This window comes from Astyanax mexicanus, chromosome 13, assembly GCF_023375975.1.
Source record: "Astyanax mexicanus isolate ESR-SI-001 chromosome 13, AstMex3_surface, whole genome shotgun sequence".
NCBI lineage: Eukaryota > Metazoa > Chordata > Actinopteri > Characiformes > Acestrorhamphidae > Astyanax > Astyanax mexicanus.
The window spans coordinates 26,875,159-26,895,657 of NC_064420.1; the positions used below are offsets into that span (position 1 = coordinate 26,875,159).

General features: G+C 39.5%; 1 protein-coding gene across 3 annotated transcripts in view; it reads right to left on the reverse strand.

Annotated features, from left to right (window-relative positions):
• Nucleotides 1-43: 43 nt before the first annotated feature.
• lama5 (laminin, alpha 5) overlaps nucleotides 44-20,499 on the reverse strand; it is a 135,461-nt gene continuing 115,005 nt past the window's right edge. For all 3 annotated transcript variants that reach the window (XM_022677607.2, XM_022677609.2, XM_022677606.2), the window contains exons 62-80: nucleotides 20,102-20,238; nucleotides 19,841-19,988; nucleotides 19,228-19,361; nucleotides 17,151-17,313; nucleotides 16,828-16,965; nucleotides 15,842-15,984; nucleotides 13,760-13,892; nucleotides 13,394-13,534; nucleotides 11,918-12,048; nucleotides 11,640-11,807; nucleotides 10,732-10,858; nucleotides 10,340-10,497; nucleotides 8,916-9,105; nucleotides 7,925-8,074; nucleotides 7,339-7,483; nucleotides 5,557-5,687; nucleotides 5,346-5,439; nucleotides 3,159-3,278; nucleotides 44-1,654 (exon numbers count right to left, since the gene is read on the reverse strand). In XM_022677607.2, coding sequence (XP_022533328.2) covers nucleotides 1,506-1,654; nucleotides 3,159-3,278; nucleotides 5,346-5,439; nucleotides 5,557-5,687; nucleotides 7,339-7,483; nucleotides 7,925-8,074; nucleotides 8,916-9,105; nucleotides 10,340-10,497; nucleotides 10,732-10,858; nucleotides 11,640-11,807; nucleotides 11,918-12,048; nucleotides 13,394-13,534; nucleotides 13,760-13,892; nucleotides 15,842-15,984; nucleotides 16,828-16,965; nucleotides 17,151-17,313; nucleotides 19,228-19,361; nucleotides 19,841-19,988; nucleotides 20,102-20,238 — 2,700 coding nt within the window. In that variant the 3' untranslated portion in view covers nucleotides 44-1,505. The remainder of the gene's footprint in view (nucleotides 1,655-3,158; nucleotides 3,279-5,345; nucleotides 5,440-5,556; nucleotides 5,688-7,338; nucleotides 7,484-7,924; nucleotides 8,075-8,915; nucleotides 9,106-10,339; nucleotides 10,498-10,731; nucleotides 10,859-11,639; nucleotides 11,808-11,917; nucleotides 12,049-13,393; nucleotides 13,535-13,759; nucleotides 13,893-15,841; nucleotides 15,985-16,827; nucleotides 16,966-17,150; nucleotides 17,314-19,227; nucleotides 19,362-19,840; nucleotides 19,989-20,101; nucleotides 20,239-20,499) is intronic.

Here is a 20,499-nt window from a genome sequence, read left to right on the forward strand (position 1 = left end):
ATCATGTGTCTGCATGTTTAATTAAAGACAGAAGAAGCTTCAGTTTGTATCAAAGAATTTTATTACCTCCAATAAAAATACAGCTATACTATATAGGGAATTTGGTGTGCGAGTGAGTTTTAAACTCCAGTGAATCACTCAAAATAATACAGAAAGAGGCCCAGTTTTTACAAAAAGAAGTGAGATCTGGGCAACTCTTTCAGCTTTCTGACCAACATTTTGAATTTACATCAGTTAAACATTAGAAAAGCAGACCCAAAATAGAGCTTTTAGAAATGAATGGTCCCATAATGTTCCAGTGAGGATTACTGAGTTACAGGAATAACGGTGAGTGTGCTTACAAGCAATTTTTAAATCCCAAGTACAGAAGAACATCAGAGTTTTCTTAGAAATCTGGTTAATGTATTTATGTGAACTTGGTTAATAAGATCATTAGAAAACGTAAGTGTTTAGATTAGCCAGGCAGAAATTGGATATTTGCTTTGCAACCAGCCAATAAATTCACAGAAAAAAACAAACGTTTTTTTATACATTTCAGAAATTAGAATACAGCTCTGTAAAAAAATATTAAGAGACCACTTCAGTTTCTGAATCAGTTTCTCTGATTTTGCTATTTATAGGAAGATGTTTGAGTAAAATGAACACTGTTGTTTTATTCTATAAACTACACACTACATTTCTCCCAAATTCCAATAAAAATATCGTCATTTAGAGCATTTATTTGCAGAAAATAAGAAATGGCTGAAATAACAAAAAAGCAGAGCTTTCAGACATCAAATAATGCAAGAAAACAAGTTCATATTCATAAAGTTTTAAGAGTTCAGAAATCAATATTTGATGGAATAACCCTGGTTTTTAATCACAGTTTTCATGCATCTTGACATGTTCTCCTCCACTAGTCTTACATACTGCTTTTGGATAACTTAATGCCACTCCTGGTGCAAAGATTCAAGCAGTTCAGCTTGATTTCCTCTTGATTATATTCCAGAGGTTTTCAATTTGGTAAAATCATAAACTCAGAAGAAACTCATAATTTTTAAGTGCTCTCTTATTTTTTTTCCAGAGCTGTTTGCTTTTTTTTCGTGACTCAGTAATTCAATAACCAACATAAACATGTAAACACCCTCACCGACTCTCTAGTACCAATATTGTATTGCGTTCCTGAACCCAATAAACAGAGTGACTGACCACTCAACTTATTCCATGAACTCAGTAATCCTGTCTCAGTTTGAACCTGCGCTTGTGGACAGAGCTTACAGTGCTGGTACACTTTCAATAACGCTCCTTTAACAGTGGCTTTACACTCAGTGCCTTTACAACAAATACAACTCCACACTGACGCCTTAAAAAATATACACTTTCTTATTTTAACCAAACTATAAATATCTGTTTAATTTAGCTATGATATAGAGAATCCCACCACCTGCTGATTTGATCATACTGGTGTGCTGGATGTGTAGGGCGGGGGTAAAGGGGTACGCTGGGTAGTGTAGTGGATAACCGGACTACGCAGCGGGGCATCCCTGAGTGCCCACGGCTCCGGAGACCGAGAACGGTTTGGACAGCATGGCCGACCTTCCGTTCAGCACCGCCTTCCGCACACATCCGTGAAAAGCAGGGAGAGACGCCGGGAGACCAGGAACCTCCACTGTATCTAAAAACACAAACACACATCCTGTTTATTCCTGCACGCTATTTCACATCATAGCTTTTATTCTTTTAACAGTTTAGCCATTAATTAAATCTACCATTAAGTTTAAAATAAGCTGATCATTGGGATTTTACTCAACCCATAAGAGCCCAGACCCATTTCTGAATGATAAAATGAAAAATTTGAATAAATTCAGTAAGTAACTCATTCATGTTTTTGTCTGATTGTGAGCATATAACTATAAATAAATATTTTAAGATAAAAATTCTGATGTAACAAATAACTATTTCTGTTATTTTAACGTCATACTCTAGAAATCAGGTCATGTAAAAATGTAAAGCATTCAGATTGTTTAAATGGTTGGAACAGAGCTGCAGAATCTAAAAATACAATTTTAAAAGGAGCTAGTTTAGTTTTTATCTCCAGCATTAACCTCTGAACTCCTCTACATTCTGTAAACAAGATGAGATGAATGAACACATATTCACACTGTCCAGTGATCCTCTCAGGATGTTCAGTATGTGTCACTTAGAGGCATGATGATAAGTTTTCCGAGGCGGCCACAACCAACGCTCGTGAGAACTGCGACCTGCTTTCCGACCTTTAGTTCTAACAGTTCTACAAACACTACTGGTTCATTCTTTACAAACTTACATACAGACACTGGAAAGAGACCAAATATGTCTGTGAAAGCCAGAAAACGAGAAAGAGAAACTAATCCGGCTGAAACATTTATTACACTCTACAACTGTAGGGGGGGCCCACAAGCACAAAATCTCAATCCTACCTAGTGGAGCTTTAAAGCATAAAAAGCTTCAAACAGCCTAAAGAAATGAATTTACAGTTCAATTAGTAACAGTAGAGGTACCAAATATCAAGATACATGTGTACAGATTATTTCATTTTTTGGCAGTGTGGGCAGTGTGCCAAGTCCTGCTGGAAAATGAAATCTCCATAAAGGTTGTCAGCAGAGCACGAAGCATGAAGTGCTGTAAGATTTTGTTCTTGATATAAAACACAGTGGATCAACACCAGCAGATGACATGTCTCTCCAAACCATCACTGATTGTGGAAACTTCACACTAGACCTCAAGCAGCTTAGAACTGTGAGTCTCACCACTCTTCCTCTCCAGACTCTGATTTCTTGATTTACTAATAAAATGTAAAATTTACTGATGATCAGTGATGGTTTGGAGAGACATGTCATCTGCTGGTGTTGATCCACTGTGTTACATCAGGTTTCCCGCAAAATCTTAAGCACTTCATGCTTTCCTCTGCTCACAACTTTTATAGAGATGCAGATTTCATTTTCCAGCAGGACTTGGCACACTGCCAAAAGTACCAATTGGGTTTTTGTAATATTCAAATTTACTGAGACACTGAATTTTGGGTTTTCATTGTCTGTTAGCCCAATTCATTAGAGAATTAAAGAACATAAAGTAACTTTTCAATGTTTATATTTAATTATTTGAGGTGAACCTGTACAGTAGAACAGAAAGCTCCTCACCTGGTTTGTTGCCGAGATGGACGCTCTCTCCGGCTCCGTTAGATCTGCTCTGTTTGGGGCCCACGCCGTGTTCACTCGCTGCATCCACACGCAGCTGAATCACATTATTCTTCCTCTCAACTGCAAACACACACAGCGCAGTATTTAATCATCTACGGCTTTTACTTTATACATCATATAAACACTCTATACTGCCACAAGCATCCGCTCGCCAGCCTGCAACGCGTTTGGTGATGGTGGGCTTGGATGGAGCTGCTTAGACATAAAAAACCTCTCTATTCCATGAAGCTCTCTAGACTCTACTGTTCTTGATCTGATCTGAAGACCACATGAAGTTTGGAGGTCTGAGAAAGTAAGGCCCAATCCCATTTCACCTCTTGGCCCTACCACTAACCCCTACCCCTTGTTTTTGAGTGTAACTTCTCCCCTTGGAACATAGTTGGAACAAAGGGAAGGGGTGAAATCTTTCCACTAAGAATTGGAACAACCCTTCAAGCACCCGATACGTCACCAGGAGCATGATAACTAGTTAACTTTAGGGCTTTATTATATGTCTTCCAAAAGAGGGGAGATGGTGTAGAAATAATTATTATTGTCCATTCCTTAATGTGTTAGGAGCTAAAATTAGCTTTGATTGATGCTGCAGCCCCTGCCGTCTGTTGCACCATTGCCACAGAAGGGGAAAGGAAGGGGAAGGGGAAAGTTAGCTAGTTTCCTAGCTACTAAAAACAAACTACTAGCAATCTTTTTTTCTTACGCTTGTTATGAAGAATTGGGTCATAAAACATTGAAACTCCACATGAAAATATGATAATGTAGTGCTAATTGTCACTTTTAACAAGAAAAAAAAAACTTCTGCTTCTTCATTTGTGGGTTTATTTTGATCTTACCAGTGATACTCATACCCCTCAGTTTGAAGTTTATAGCTGAAAAATCTTCCTATTCCTTTATTCTACTCCTCCAACCAAACAAGAATTGGGACACCCCCACCCCTTGGTGCACATGCAAAACAGAGGGGTAGGGGGTAAGGGGTAGGGCCAAGGACTGAAATGGGATTGGGCCTTAGTGCTTGACACTGCAGACGTTGACAGAGTGAGTTGCTTTTGTTTCCAGTTGCTTCCACTTTGTTATAATATCACTGACAGTTGGCTGTGGAATGTTTAGTAGAGAGTAGTGAAATTTCACGCCTAGACTTGTTGCACAGGGGCTGCATCCTATCACAGTATAACTGGAACCAGAGTTCAATGATTTGCATGAGTGAATATTTTTGGCAATAAAATTTATCTCAACACAATCATCAGAAAAGTTAATATATATATATATATATATATATATATTTAGGCCCAATCCCATTTCACACCCTTCTCTTTAAACTTAGTCCTAATTCCCCAGATTCAAGTTTAATCAGAGGCACACACTAAACTTAGAGCTATCAGAAATCACTTTCAAGATGACCAAACAAATAATCAAATAAATGTATTTTCTTTACAAAAAAAATATAGAATTGCAGGTTACCGTATTTTAATGTGTAGTATTAGTGCATTATGTTTACATTCCACCTTAAGTATGCATCAGCAGCTAGATTCTGACACCTGTGTTGCTGCATAATTTAAGGTGGAATGTAAACATTTTAAAAAGATGTTAGCGGATAGCTAACTTTATCTCCCTATTACAGCGGAATTAGGGGGGGGGAAATTAAAAGCACGTTTTTTTGCTTTAAGTATGCAAATTACTACTAGTCGACTACTTTTTTTAAGAACTAGTAGACTAGTAAAAAACACTAGTCATGCAACCCCTACTGTGGTTAGCGGCTATTGCTAATACTGCACCAGCCTCAGTGCTGGAGAAACTTCACTGAAACTCCTGTAGTATAAAGCTGTACTTTAGCAGAGTGTCTTTACTGCTCCTTACAACCTGACTGATAAAATTCATACAGAAGATGCACTGGATTAAAAGGTGCACTGTTATTTTTTGGGGGAAAATTAAAGAATTTTAGGGGTGCCTTATAGTATGAAAAATGAAGCAATGAAGCAGCGTTCTTTTAGTTATTTATAAAAAGAACCGCTAAAGGAACAAATGAGAAAAAAGTAAACAGGATTGGGCCGGAGTTATATACAGTCATGCACAGTTCAAACCCCCACAATAAAGGCAGCACAAGAGTGTATGTGTGATGGATGCATGACTTACTGAAGATGCTGTGCCAGTGTCCGTCACACAGTGAGTCCTCTGGTGTGAGAGAGACTGAGAACTCTCCGCTGCCGCTGTTCACTAACACAGTGACCTGCACACAGAACCAAGCCGCGTTACATTCAGTTAATTTAGCCCAGCATCTGAGATACCACAACTCAAACAACCACACACAGAAGCTCCTTCAGAACAGCACTGCTCTCAGTCTCACCTCTCCCTGGTTGAGGTAGACACTGAGCTGCTGGCTCTTCTTGGTTCCTGCGTGGAGCAGAAGTCCAGAATCCGACACGGGCCGGACCTCCAGCTCCAGCTCCAGATCCCGACCCAACACCAGAGACTCATCTGCCACAGCAAACACACAGACAAGATATTAATGCATATGATAGTTTAGTTAATGATTAAATGTAGTGCTGGGCGGTATGACCAAAAATATATATACATAGGTATTTTTCTAAATTCTGACTGTTTCACTGTATATCAAGTTTTTTTGTTAATATTTAATTTTATTTTGTTTTACTTTTTTGCCAGGCTGGGCTTTAATATAGGTCTGTGAGTTACTGTACTGTTAAGAGTACATATAATAAAAAGGCTTTAAATTAAGGCTTTGATTATTACTGAGTTCACTTTGTCCCACAAAAACAAATACACAATATATAAAAAAAGACATAAGATTTTAGTAGCAGAAAAAATAGCTGAAGAATGTAAACAATAGACCATAAACTTAAACATAGTTTCCTTTAATAACTAAATATTTAAGTAGTTCCATAAACACTATAAATGGACCTTAAATACTCAATATTTAGAGATATTTAGAGATATTTCTCAAAAGCTCTATTGGACAAGTAAGATACATGTTTAATATCAATTCACAGTATGTTATTATTGAAGACATTATTATTAGAGACATTACAGTTCTAAAATCAGCCACTATTCCCTTCTTTCTTCAACTAACAAATTCATTTAGATCAGTGTGCAAAAAAAGTATTCTTCAAGCTACAGTATTAATATATTTAAACAGGTCTATAGTTACTGATCTTGAAGTTTTTTTGCACCTCGTATCCAGAGTTTTACGGAGTTTTATCATGTGCTAAATTAATGATTCTGTACCCAAGGCTGATTTTGGGCATGTTTGGAAGATGAGAAGAACTTTTCTTCAAGCTGTGGATTTATTGCGCAATTCTATTTGTCTCTTTTCTGAGTGAATAATTACTGTTTGCTGTTGTTTTTCTATTTTACTCAGATAAAAACACTCATACAGTGAGGAACAGCAGCAGGAGCTCCTTAGATAAAGTGCTGTTCTTATTTTTCTTCAGGCAGGATGGAACATTTGACTCCACAGAGATGAGCTACCGTCACTTCAGTGTGTTAGTTTGTTATGTTAACTGGCTAGTGCTAGCTAGCGAGCTGTATCTGCTTCATTGGTGGTGCTGTTCTACCCAATGCTCCACAGTGCCTCTAGCAGTATGGCGGTATGTAGATGCATATACATTTTAATATTGGATATGAACCGGTATACTGCCCAGCAATATTTTAATGAAAGTTTATCACAGGATTCCATAGGAAATAAGACAAACACTAAACATGGCAGAGCTGCTTTCAGCTACTGTCCTTTACTTAGACAGAGAGAACAAAAGAAGAGCCCTGACACTATTATTATTATTTTTAGAACATGTTTGACAGACTGCTGAGAGGCTACCCTGTACCATTTACTAACTCTGCTAAATTAATCTGACGAACCCAGTATTGAAAATGTTTTAAATAATAAAAATATAAGCTACTGTTGTTCAGTGTTCTCTTGATGTTGGACTCAAGAACATTAACATTGGCCATTAACATTAACATTAACAGAGGCCTTCAGTTGCTTAGAAGTTACCCTATCCTTTGGGACCTCACTGAATATTACACTCTGGGTAAATTAATGCTAATACTCTCATCACTGAATGCAATAAAAAAGGTGTCGAAAGTTTTGTAAGTAAGAAGGGGTGAAGCTTACCGACAGAGATGTGTCCTCCACTAGCGGAGAAGTAAACGCCAGGATGGAGGGGCTGCTGGTAACAGGGCACCACTCCCACACTGTGAGACAAGACCAGCGGCTCCTCATTCAGCTTCACGTCCCTGATACAACCCACAAAACCTGGCTGTAGAGAGAGAGAGAGACAGAGAGAGAGAGAGACAAAGGGATACAGACAGAGATAGAGAGAGAGAGAGTGAGAGAGAGAGAGAAACATAGAAAGAGAAAGATAGAGACAGATTGACAGAGAGAGGCATGGAAAGAGAAAGAGAGAGAGAGATGTTAGCATACATGTGGTCTGTTATTCTTTAATTCTCTGGACTACAGATAATGACTGAGATGATGATGGTGATGATGAAGATGATGATGATGATGATGATGAAGATGATGATGATGATGATAAGGAAGATGATGAAAATGATGATAATGATAATGAAGATGATGAAAATGATGATGGTGATGATAATAATGATGATACTAATGATGATGATACTAATGATAATGATGATAATGATAATAATGATAATGATGATGAAGATGATGAAGATGATGAAAATGGTGTATTTACCTCTGCTGATTTGTGGTCAGAGGGAAGGCCGCCGATGTAAACAGGGCCACTCAATGCATTTTTCCCTCCAGAGAAGGAAAACTTCTTGTTCAGAACATTGATTCCGTCCATCGTGAGAGTAGCCTTGTCTCTTTCTATCCTCACAAACACCTGAGAAAGAAACAGACCCATCAGAAAGACTTCAGTACCGCTGACCCCCAGTGTTTCATACAGGCTGAGGATACACCAACTGTTTTACAGGAGCTGCTGAGATCTTATTTACTGCTTTTTTAACTTTTTCTTCACCTTTTGTTTGATACCAAATTGCATGTGTGTTCCTTCATAGTTTTTAAGTCTTCAATATTAATCTAAAATGTAGTAAATAATGCAAATCAAGAACAAATATTCATAAGATTGTGTGACTAAACATCTGACGGTAATATACATTCTTCTATTACTACAGATAATGGTTGTCTTTCTCTGAACATTTACTTTTTTGGTTTTTAGTTTCTTTTTAGAGGAAACAGGAAAAGAAAGGGAGAAATGTAAGAAGGAGGAAGATGGGGAGGAGGTGGGTGCGAGGTTGTTCAACACGCAGGTAGAGAGGAAGTGACGATTTATATAGGGAGGAGAGTGGGAGGAGTAAGGGTGTGGATCAATCTCCCAAAACTAAGTTATATACATAACTCCACTTACGGTGCGTGGCAGTGGACAAATAGCTATTTTATTAAACACTAGATGATGAAACTCTAAAATTTACTAAAATTACCGGAGGGCCACAGAGTTAAAACAGTGGGTAATTTAGCCTATAATTTTCTCAGAGGACGTTTGAGAAAAACACTTACATGGTCGTTCTGGACAGGAATAAAATCACAGAGAACCCCCATTAATAAGAAAATTTAGAACCCCCTGAGAAACTACTCCCGTCCAGATAGGGCTTATTACTCCTAGACAGCCTCTAAAGTATGACAACTTCAGACACCCAGACTCGAACAGTGTAACACACACTCACCGTGTGCCAGAGGCCATCATCATATTTCCCCTTGGTCATGACGCTTGTCTTTCTCCTCCCTCCGTTCACCAGCAGAATCAGGCGTCCCTCAGACACAGAAAGCGTCATGGTGGTCTTGCTCCTCTCTGCTGCTGCGTAGAAGATCAGGCCGCTGGACGAGTTCACGCGCACTTCCATCGCCACATGTGGCCTGAAAGATCCACAGAAAGAAATGTCACACTTTAAGCAGAGGTCTCATACACTGAGTTTCTTTAATACAAGGTCAGACCACCATGATGACTAATTTTATCCCATTTTCTTCTCAGTTTGGAAGGCCAATTATAACTAGTAATGTTCTTAACACTAGGAAGATGAAGAAAAGCACAGGCCGCTACCTATATGAGTGAATTTCAAGTCCAATTGCAGCTGATGTAGCATTACTGGGTAGCCAGCACATTCGGAGGAAAGCTCAGCGACTCGGCTCTGATACATCAGCTAACAGAAGCCTGTGCTGATCTACTGTATTTTTCGTACTATAAGGTGCACTTAAAATCCCTTTAATTTTCCCAAAAATCAACAGTTTGACTTATAATCAAGTGTGCCTTATGTATGAATTTTACCAGTCAGGTTGTAAGGAAGCAGTAAAGCCACTCTGCTGAATTACAGCTTTATACAGGAGTTTCAGTATAGAGCTTAGTTCTCCAGCACAGAGACTCGAGACTGGAGCAGTATCAGCATTAGCTGCTAACTATGCTAAGTGCAAGCCCTTTCGCCGTTCAGAGGTAAGTATTATCAGCCTGCAGTCTGCTGCTAACTCTGGCTAGCACTGCTGGAGCAGAATTAGCATTACCTACTAACAGCGCTAAACCCTAGCTCTTTGACTGTTCAGAGGAGAGTATATCGGACTTTACTCTGCGTGGTTACCATGTTAATACAAGCTACATGGGACGAACCACAAGCTAATATCACCCTGGCTTACTGGAATATTCAGGGTTCCTCAGTGTAGCGCTGCCGGGTTGCATTATTAAACATAAACGAAAGCTCTTTACTCAGACAAATAAACAGTTTTCAGGAAAAAAATCTGGGTACTTAACTTAGCTCTTAACTTAAATTTCCAGTTCTATATTAGAAGGAAAACATGGCGAAACCCCTGTTCCTTACTAATGTCGCTTAATGCGCCTTATAATTCGTGTGTATAAAAAATAGATCAGAAATTAGATGTTCATTGATAGTGAACCTTATAATCCGGTGTGCCTTATAGTCTGAAAAATATGGTACATCATCCTGAGAACGATTTACCCACGCAGAGAGAGAATTGTGCTCTCTCAGACTCCGGCTGCTGATGCTAAAGAAGCATGATCCGAGATTTTAATTTGTTTGTACCAATGGTACAGAGATGGTTAAACTAAGATAATGTAAGATGTGAGCATGATTAAAATACGCACGTTTTACTGAAAGCTGGTGGAACTGAATCGAAGCGCATGTGGCTGTGGGAGGAGCCACTGAAGTAGAAGGCGTTGGGCTCTTGGATGGACTGCTCCGCCTGGCAGGACTCACGGGCAGGGTGGTTTACGGGTGCGCTGGGAAGTTTCCTAAGCTTTCCCTAAACACGCAAACATGCAAGAACATGGTTAGAATAAATACACAGACAGACTGAAGAACATTACTCCAGCTGAAGACCATAAAAAAATTATTATTTTTCATATTTCATCCGGTATAGATGGGTACAGATTTTTGCAAAACAAAGAAAAACAGACAAACAGAGAATACAGATATTCACAGTCTAACTCAGAAGATCCTGCCTTTATTCACACATATCCGTTTGCTCTTACTGTACCTTGGGGCTCTTTGGGCGAGGGGGTGAGGCCAGGATCTGCTGTGGTGTCTTAGCAGCAGGACACTCCAGAGGAACACGGACAATTTTACTGGCAGACAGCATATCCACCACTCCCTCAAATGAAGGCCTGGAAAGAGAAATGATTTTGTAGATTTTAAATACTTATTTGTCATAATATTTTTATCAGTCATTTTGTATCAAATGGTTTTTGGTTTTTGAATTATTTAAAGTGAATGAAGTTTGAAGAAATTTGTCGCTGAAGACGCTGGTGATAAAGTTATTAGATGGTTAAATTTACCACCTTTATTGCTGAAACTGTCTACTTCTATAGGGGGTGCCAACATCAAATATTTATATATAGCTCTGGAAAAAAAATGAAATTATGAGTTTCTTTGATTTTATAAAATTGAAAACCTCTGGAATATAATCAAGAGGAAGACGGATGATCACAAGCCATCAAACCAAACTAAACTGCTTGATGTTTTGCACCAGGAGTGACACAAAGTTATCCAAAAGCAGTGTGTAAGACTGGTGGAGGAGAACATGCCGAGATGCATGAAAACTGTGATTAAAAACCAGGGTTATTCCACCAAATATTGATTTATGAACTCTTAATGAAAACTTTATGAATATGAACTTGTTTTCTTTGCATTATTTGAGGTCTGAAAGCTCTGCATCTTTTTTGTTATGTCATCCATTTCTCATTTTCTGTAAATGCTCTAAATGACAATATTTTATTTGGAATTTGGGAGAAATGTTTTCTGTAGTTTATTGAATAAAACAACAATGTTAATTTTACTTAAACATCTACCTATAAATAGCAAAATCAGAGAAACTGATTCAGAAACTGAAATGGTCTCCTGATTTTACAGAGCTGTATATATAACACACAAACACACAAATCTCACCTGTTGATGAATAGGTTACTAAGGCAGCCAGTGAGGTTGGAGACTCCGTTAGTTTGAGGTAAACCACCGAGGTAAACCTCCATGTCTTTCAGATCCGCAATGGAGCCGCTCTCTCCCACATCAGTGTTAGCACTGGTCTCCAGAACATCATCCACATACACACGCAGTCTAAACACACACACAATAAAGTGTTACTCACTGTACAAGCATACACTACCGTACCCTGTGAGTTTACTTCTCTTTAAAATGGTATATACTGTGCTAATCGTGCTGTTTACCCTTTATCATTGCTATAGAAGGACACATAGTGACTGTTGTCATCGTTGTAGGTCTTCTGAGATCGAACCTCTTTATTTCCGGCTCTCACCACCACATTTCCTTTGTCCAGAGACACCTGACACACACCAGACTGAAGAGAGAGAAAAACACCAGCACACACACTGATTAACACACACCTTTACATTGTACTGACCATTGACAAAACTAGTAACTTACAAAAAGTTTTTCTTACTTGTTGCTAAGTGATTGCTAAGGTGTGCTATGGTGTCCGTGGTGGTTGCTATGGTGTTGCTAAGTAGTTGCTAGGTGGTTGCTAAAGCATGGCTATGGTGTCGGTGGTTGTTGCTATGTAGTTTCTAAGTGGTTGATAGGTGGCTGCTCAGTGGTTGCTGAGGTGAGGCCCAGTAGTTGCTAAGGTGGAATAGTGTTGCTAAGTGGTTGCTAGGTGGTTGCTAAGGCATTGCTATGGTGTCGATGGTTGTTGCTAAGGTGTTGCTAAGCGGTAGCTAGGTGGTTGCTAGGCAGTTGCTAAGGTGTTGCTATGGTGTCGATGGGTTTGCTAGGCGGTTGCTAAGGTATGTGGTGGCTGCTATGGTGTTGCTAAGTGGTTGCTAGGTGGTTGCTATGGTATCCGTGTTGGTTGCAATATAGTTTCTAAGTGGTTGCTAGGTGGTTGCTAAAGTGTTGCTAGGTGGTTGCTAAGGTGTTACTATGGTATCCGTGTTGGTTGTTGTGGTGTTGCTAAATGATTGCTAGGTGGTTGCTATGAGATCTGTGTACTTTAAGTGGTTGCTAAGGTGTTGCTATGGTATTTGTGATGGTTGCTTTGTGGTTTCTAAGTGGGCGATAGGTGGTTGCTAAGGTGTTGCTATGGTATCTATGGTGGTTGCTATTTTGTTGCTAGGTGGTTGTTAAGGTGTTGCTATGGTCTCCATGATGGTTGCAATGGTGTTGCTAGGTGGTTGCTTAGGAGCTGCTATGGTATCCATGGTGGCTGCTCTGTTGTTGAGAGGGTGTTGCTAGGTGGTTGCTGAGGTGTTGCTACGGTATCCATGGTGGTTGCAATGGTGTTGCTAGGTGGTTGCTTAGGAGCTGCTATGGTATCCATGGTGGCTGCTCTGTTGTTGAGAGGGTGTTGCTAGGTGGTTGCTAAGGTGTTGCTATGGTATCCATGGTGGCTGCTATGTTGTTGCTAGGGTGTTGCTAGGTGGTTGCTAAGATGTTGCTATGGTATCCATGGCGGCTGCTATGTTGTTGCTAAGGTGTTGCTATGGTGTCTGTGGTGGTAGCTATGTTATTGCTAGGGTGTTGCTAAGGTGCTGCTATGGTATCCATGGTGGCTGCTATGTTGTTGCTAGGGTGTTGCTAAGGTGTTGCTATGGTATCGTTGGTAGGAAGTGAAGAGGCTTGTCAACATAATTTTTTATAAATGAAAAACTCAGGTAAGGGGAGTCAGGCTGAAAGGAAAGGGATACCTGGACTTGGTGGTGGAGTAAGAGTCCGTTCTCCTGATCCGTCCTGAAGCCAAGTCCCGCGTAGAAGTTAGTGATGTTTGGCAGGATCCCAAGATTAAAGTCTAGATAACTCTGTCCTGTAAAATGGGCTTCACGAGCCACCTGGTAGTTTCAAGACAAAGGAGACGGGACAGTGAGATACAAAATACCACAGTAAATTACTTTACTTTCTTACATGCAGTATAGACAGAAATTCCTGTGTTTATATCAAATCTGTTTTTGATGTTGGGGGCGTTAACATGAAGATGTTTGATAGTATCAGTGTGTGTTAGTAGTTGTATATGTGTATTGGCTGCTGATGTGTGGTGTGCTCGTGGAGAAACCCACCAGGAGGTCACCGGGGCAGCCGAAGCTGACCCCTGAGGTCTTCATGTTTTTCATATCAACATGGCTGCCCATGGCTTTCAGGTTCCTGAAGCATGCCTTTACAGAGCCCTGTTTAGGGAATAATGGCTTCAACCTGCAAACACACACACACAAAATATATATTTAAATATAGTGCGACTAAAGAAATATAATCCAATATTCAATTTAATTTAAATGACATGTTTAGTTGATAAGTCAAAATATTTAAACACAGCAGAACAAAGGTATGAAAGTTATAGAATGTTATACATATAACGTATTTTTTCAGATTATAAGGTGCATTTTAAGCGACACTATAAGGAACATTATACAACAGTTTGTTCCAACCTCACAATCTGATTGGTTGAGAAGTGTTCTAGCCGTGATGATAACATCACGACCTTCTCACACTAAACTTGTATCACTCCGCCGACGCGTTGCCGAGTAACGGCGTATATACACAGTACAGTTTTGAATCATCGCCTCCACCGGCACCAGCAGCAGCGTTAGCTTAGCACAGGCTAGTGCTCAGCCGCGGCACACTTGCCCGCAGCCCACAGCGCTGACTCGTGGAAAAAAGGCAAGGGAAACCGCTCGGCTAATGCCGTCTGACCGCCAGAACGATAACTTAACCAGCCAGGCTAGGCTAATGCTGAGCTTAAGCAAGCTACGCTGACTGGGAATTTCCGAAAAGCGGATATCTTGACTCCGCTCACCTACCCACAGTCCAGCCACACCGGCAAGCTAACCAACACCACCCAGCAAAACAAACAGAAATGCTCAAAAAATGTGCAGCGTTCACCTGAAGACGACTCCACAGAGCAGGAGAGGAGAGTATTAGCGTTATTTCACTCTTCTAACGTTACCATCTTCGCTTATTCCCAATTTTGCTTTCAAGCTAACTTTCGTGGTGTTAGTCTGTATGAACCATACACTGTATGTAGTTAAGTTGTGGTGGAACTACTTTTTGGCAGAAGGCACAGTCCATATTAAAGCATATTCAAACTGAATTTCTTAAAGTTCTTTTATTTATTTTCTTTATTCATTTTGTAAAAATAAACTGTTGTATAAAAGCAATAGAACACTCGAGGTTGTGTGTTATCACGAATAACATCACGGGTGTGATCCGTTCGCAGGCACGAGCTGAAGGCAAATGATGTTATTTGTGATAACACACTCCCTCTCATGTTCTATTGCTTAAATAAGGAACAGACAAGGGTGTCGCCATGTTTTCCTTCTAATTCAGCAGGTCTCGCCGCTGAGTGGTGGTGGTGGAACAAAACTGTAATAAAATCTGCTTTTTAAAGTCAAACAAGCTCTGTTTATTTGGGTAAGTAAAGCGTTTCTGTTTATTTACAGTAAGCCTTGGCTCTCAAATTTCTCCAGCGCTAAGGCTGGAGCTTTAGCATTAGCAGCTAACCACTAGCACAGGGGTGTCCAAACTTCGGCCCGCGGGCCATTTGCCCGCTGTTCAGCAGGTTTTTAATAATGTGAGATTCAAAGTTTGAACGCTAGGTGTCAGAAACGGGTCAAAGAGTCTAAAAGCGGAGAGAGAAAAGTTCTAGCACAGAAAAATGGGTCAAAGAGTCTAAAAGCGGAGAGAGAAAAGTTCTAGAGAGAGTGCGCATTTCTAGTGCAAAAAAAATAGTTTTTTTTTTTGCTCAATCAATCTGGAGCGTTAGATTGCTGTTGATCTTAGGCGGCTGATGTTGGGATACACATTCCTGCGATATTGATATATATAAATATAAAAATTATGGTGTCTTACAAATTATTACACATAACTTATATCTCTCCTGAAAAGCGTTTATTTAGGTCAGTAACACTTTTCTGTTTATTTATTATCCGCTTAAATTACCAGTGTTTGCTTAGGCGTGGATGTAATTAGGGGAATCTGTACCAGGCTTGTCTGGCACCTGTGTGGCATTAATGTGGCATTTGGCCCCGCCCAAGATCAGTATCGGCGATCGGTCGATCGAGATGAAAGACGATCTGCGATCGAAATCGGCCCCAAATACACTGATCGGTCCATCTCTAGTAAGCTGTGTTTGTGTCTGTGTTCACCTCTCAGGCATTTGGTCCTCAGGAACTCCACCCATGAAGAACGTCCCGGTGAAACAGGGCAGGTCCGGAGCCATAACACTGAACAAAATTAATCTGTCTATTCTCACCAGGAACTCAGTCTTGGAGCGGAAAACCACGCTCACCTTTACAAAGAGAGAGAACACAAGCCCTTGAATATGTCGTTAAGTGATTTAAAATAACAGTTTAAAAGAATAAAAAAATAATAAAAGTTTGAGAACATGTTCCTTAAACTACTTTTCTACATTAAACACAATGATGCACAGATGATGATAACAATATCATTTAGAACTTTTGATTTCACCAAGTTCAAAAAAGGTTTTGCAGCATAAAGTTATACAAAAGCAGTGTGCAAGACTGGTGGAGGAGAACATGCCAAGATGGATGAAAGCTGTTATTAAAAAACAGGGTTATTCCACCAAATATTGATTTCTGAACTCTTAAAACTTTCCTTTGCATTATTTGAGGTCTGAAAGCTCTGTATCTATTTTATTATTGTAAATAAATGCTTTAAATGACAATAGTTTTATTTGGAATTTTGTTGTTGTTGTCTGTAGTTTATAGAATAAAACAACAATGTTCATTTTACTCAAACATAAACCTATAAAAAGCAAAATCAGAGAAACTAAGTCAGAAACTGAATTGGCCTCTTTATTTTTTCCAGAGCTCTATAAGTCGCTTTTTAAACAATCGCATCTGCCAAACGTAATGTAATGCTGTCCTGTACAGTTCATATCTTTCGGCTGGATTACAGCAGAATCAATGCTTGTTTGACTTTTGCTGTTTGTGGGGGTTGGAGGGGTTAATTTTGGGCCTGTCACCACTGCTGATAAACCACTGGACTGGACTGGTAATGTACAACCAATTTACATAAAACACAAGGACTGTATGAAAATATACTGTATTGTCCAATATATAAATAAAGAGTGTTCGCACAAAATAATAATAATAATATGAGCTGGTCTCACCTCTTTGGAAACGGCATCAGCAAGGCGTAACTTTTCCTCGTTCACGCCTGCTTGCACCGCAGGCTCCACAAACTGCCCTTTTAGGTCATAGAAAACCTTAATTTTGCCTTCGACCGCAGTAACAGCAATGTACTCGCTCTGCGGAGGAGAGAGGATTGGTCACATGTTGCTTTCACTGTCCAGCTTTCGTGACATCTGATGGTTTTGCTGGGCAAGATTTTATTTTGTGATAATTAATTATAAAAGAAAAAGATTAAATAATAGTTTTGTACATAATAATGTAGCTGCTGCTAATTAATTAATAATACATGCTGCTGTCTGACCTGGTTTTGGAGCAAGAGAAAAATTCCATCCTGAGAGACGAGTCTGATGTCCAGATCAAAGCGCATTTTGGCACATAAGTCCTTAGGGACGATTTCAGAATAGCCTGTACCGTCAAAATATGCTGCATCACCCACCCACTGCAGAGATGGGTCTGGCTTTGCCCTGCATAAACACAACACACACACACACACACACACACACACACACACACAATTAGAAAAGTTACAAAACTCACTCCTAAAAAAAATCTACTAATGCCTATAACACAGAATTACACTTACACTCATCTACTACTCATAAACTGAGACATAAACTCTATTACACATGCAGACAGAGTAGAGACGCTATTATTACCGTATTTTTCGCAATATAAAGTGCACTGGATTATAAGCCGCATTTTAAGAAACACTATAAAAAACTTTAGAAGGTCTCGCTGCTTAGTGGTGGTGGTGGTGGTTAAGTAAAGCTAAGCTAAGGAAACAAAACTGTAATAAAAATAAAAAAAGTCTTTCTTGTAAATTTAAAGGAGTGCCGGATGTTAATCTATACAGATATCTCTCCTGAAAACTGTTTATTTGGGTGAGAAAAGCACTTCCATTTATTTACAGTAAGCTTAGATTATCAAACTTCTCCAGCACTAAAGCTGGAGCATTAGCATTAGCGGCTAACTGCTAGCGGTTAGCGGCTAATGCCACCAAACAGTGCTACACTGACAAACCCTTACCTTGCGCTCACACTGGAAAGCTACAAAGCGACAGGCTTTGTTGCCGCAACTCGCGAGAGCCGACAAGCGACACAGAGTTTAAATTCTCAAATTTAACCCGATTGGCTTCTAGCTTTTCTTTGGAACTATCACATACAAGGCAGCCCGAGGTCCTCCAGCTTCTGCTCTCTGAACTTTTGGTTCCTTTCGCATTTCCTTCCTACCAAGAGTCTTTAAAGCTCGGGAGTCATAGCTTATTAAAATAAATTTATTTTTAACCATTTTAGTGATCTTAAATTAACTTAAAAAAAAACATATTTAATACAAACACATATTTATTAAATTTTTTTTTTAGGGCCGTTGAAGCAATACAGTTTTTTTGTGCAATATGAGCCGAGCAGAACTCTCAGATCATCAGGAACTCGTCAGTTAGTGCCGCCTAAAGTAAAAACTAAACACAGAGACGAGACGTTAAGCTACTATGCTGCTCTTAAATGGAACCAATTGACTGAAGCATTAGAAGAGCACCAACACTAAACACGTTTAAATCCAGACTGAAAACCTATATGTTTGATCAGACCTTCAGCTTAGTTTAAAACACTGCAGCTCCACACACTTTTATTTTAATTAATTCTGTTAATTTTATTTTAAATATATCTTTTAAATATATATATATATATATTCAATCATGTTATTCTCATTCTTATTTTATTTTTATTTCCAATTCATTGTTGTTCTTTTAAATTTAAATTTGACTTCTCTTTGTTTTAATCATGTTCGAATCATTCATGCTTTTTTCTAATTTTTATATTTATTTCCATTTTATTGTTATTCTTTTAAATTTGTAATTTGCTATTTGACTTCTTTTTTGTATTTTCTTATTTGTAAAGCACTTTGAATGACCGTTGTGTATGAACAGTGCTATATCAATAAACTTGCCTTGAATGACGAAAGAGCTAGCACGGTTAGCGGCTAATGCTAATGCTGCTCCAGCTGTGCTAGCCAGGGGTTAGCAGCAGGCTACAGGCTGATAATACTCACCATTGAACAGGGAATTAGCGCATAGCAGCTAATGCTAATGCTACTCCAGTCCGGTGCTGGAGAACTACACAGAAACTCTTTTATTACGCTGTTCTTCAGCCGAGTGTCTTGCTCCTTTACAACCTGACTGGTAAAATTTATACTGAAGGTACACTGGATTAAAAGGCACACTGATGATTTTTGGAAAAATGAAAGGATTTTAGGTGTGCCTTATAGTGCGAAAAATACAGTACACATAAGACAGTAGACAGAATAGAGACTATTGTTACATGTATAGACAGAATAGCGACTCTATTACTACTAAAGGAATTAAGACTCTATGCTAATCTTACCGTGAGCAGGGCATATCTGTGGTGGTATTAACATCGAAGGTCTGCTCGAAGTTATAAAGACTGATCACCTCCTCATTCAGACTCTCCAACTCGATGCAGCCCACAAAGTTGGGCAGCTGCATAGCAGAAGGAGGCTGTGGAAAGAGTGAGGTGTTATACATTAAACAGCAAAAGCAAGAAAAGGTCGTTATTAGTAATAAAACACTTTTTTTATCATTTTGTTTCAATTTTCCCATTTTCTCCCCAATTTACACAGCCAATTACCCAACCCACTCAATAGGATTCCCCCTATCACTAGTAATGCCCCAACACACCAGGAGGGTGAAGACTAACACATTCTTCCTCCGATACATGTGAAGTCAGCCACCGCCTCTTTTCGAGCTCCTGCTGATGCAGCATTGCCGAGCAGCCAGCGTGCTTGGAGGAAAGCACAGCGACTCAAATTCAAAATCTAAAAGTTCAAATACATCAGCACACAGATGCCCTGTGCTGCAGACATCACCGTAGGAGTGATGTGGGGAGAGAGCGCCATCTACCCTCACAGAGGAAGCAGGGCCAATTGTGCTCCCTCTGAGTGGCGTTACTAATTTGGATACAAATATCAAACACTTACCGTGAAGCTTTCGGGGTAGCCACCGACATAAAAGACTGTATCCTCTGTGGCGAGGTTCAGGAGGCCGCTGTCACCTTCTCCATTCACGTTCTTCTTATATAAGGTCTTTTCGTCTGAGCTCATCGTCATCTGACCATTCTGCAGAATCCTACACACACAAAAAAAAACACACACACATACAAACAGTAATGATGCAGCCGCTTATAATAATTGTGGTGGTGATGAACATGATGATGGTGATGATGATAATGACTGTCTGACCTCTCCAGGAAGAAGCTGCTGAAGGTGGTGTCAGAGATGTCCTGCGTCATGGTGCCCTGAGCAGTCTGATCACCAACATTAAAGAGCCAGCGGAGTCGCTTACCATCCAGAACCATGCCCATGAACTCTTTACTGGACTGCAACACACACACACACACAAACAAACCAATTTATATGTGCCGCACAGTGATTTCATGTTCAGCAATCCAAACAAAAGTGAAAAAGTGAAAAAAAGTGTTTGCCCCTTCATGATTTCTTATTTTTTGCATGTTTGTCTATCCAAAAAGTTTCAGATCATCAAACAAATTTAAATCTTAGTCGAAGACAACACAAGTAAACACAAAATACAGTTTTAAATGAAGGTTTTTATTATCAAGGGCTAAAATAAATTAAAACCT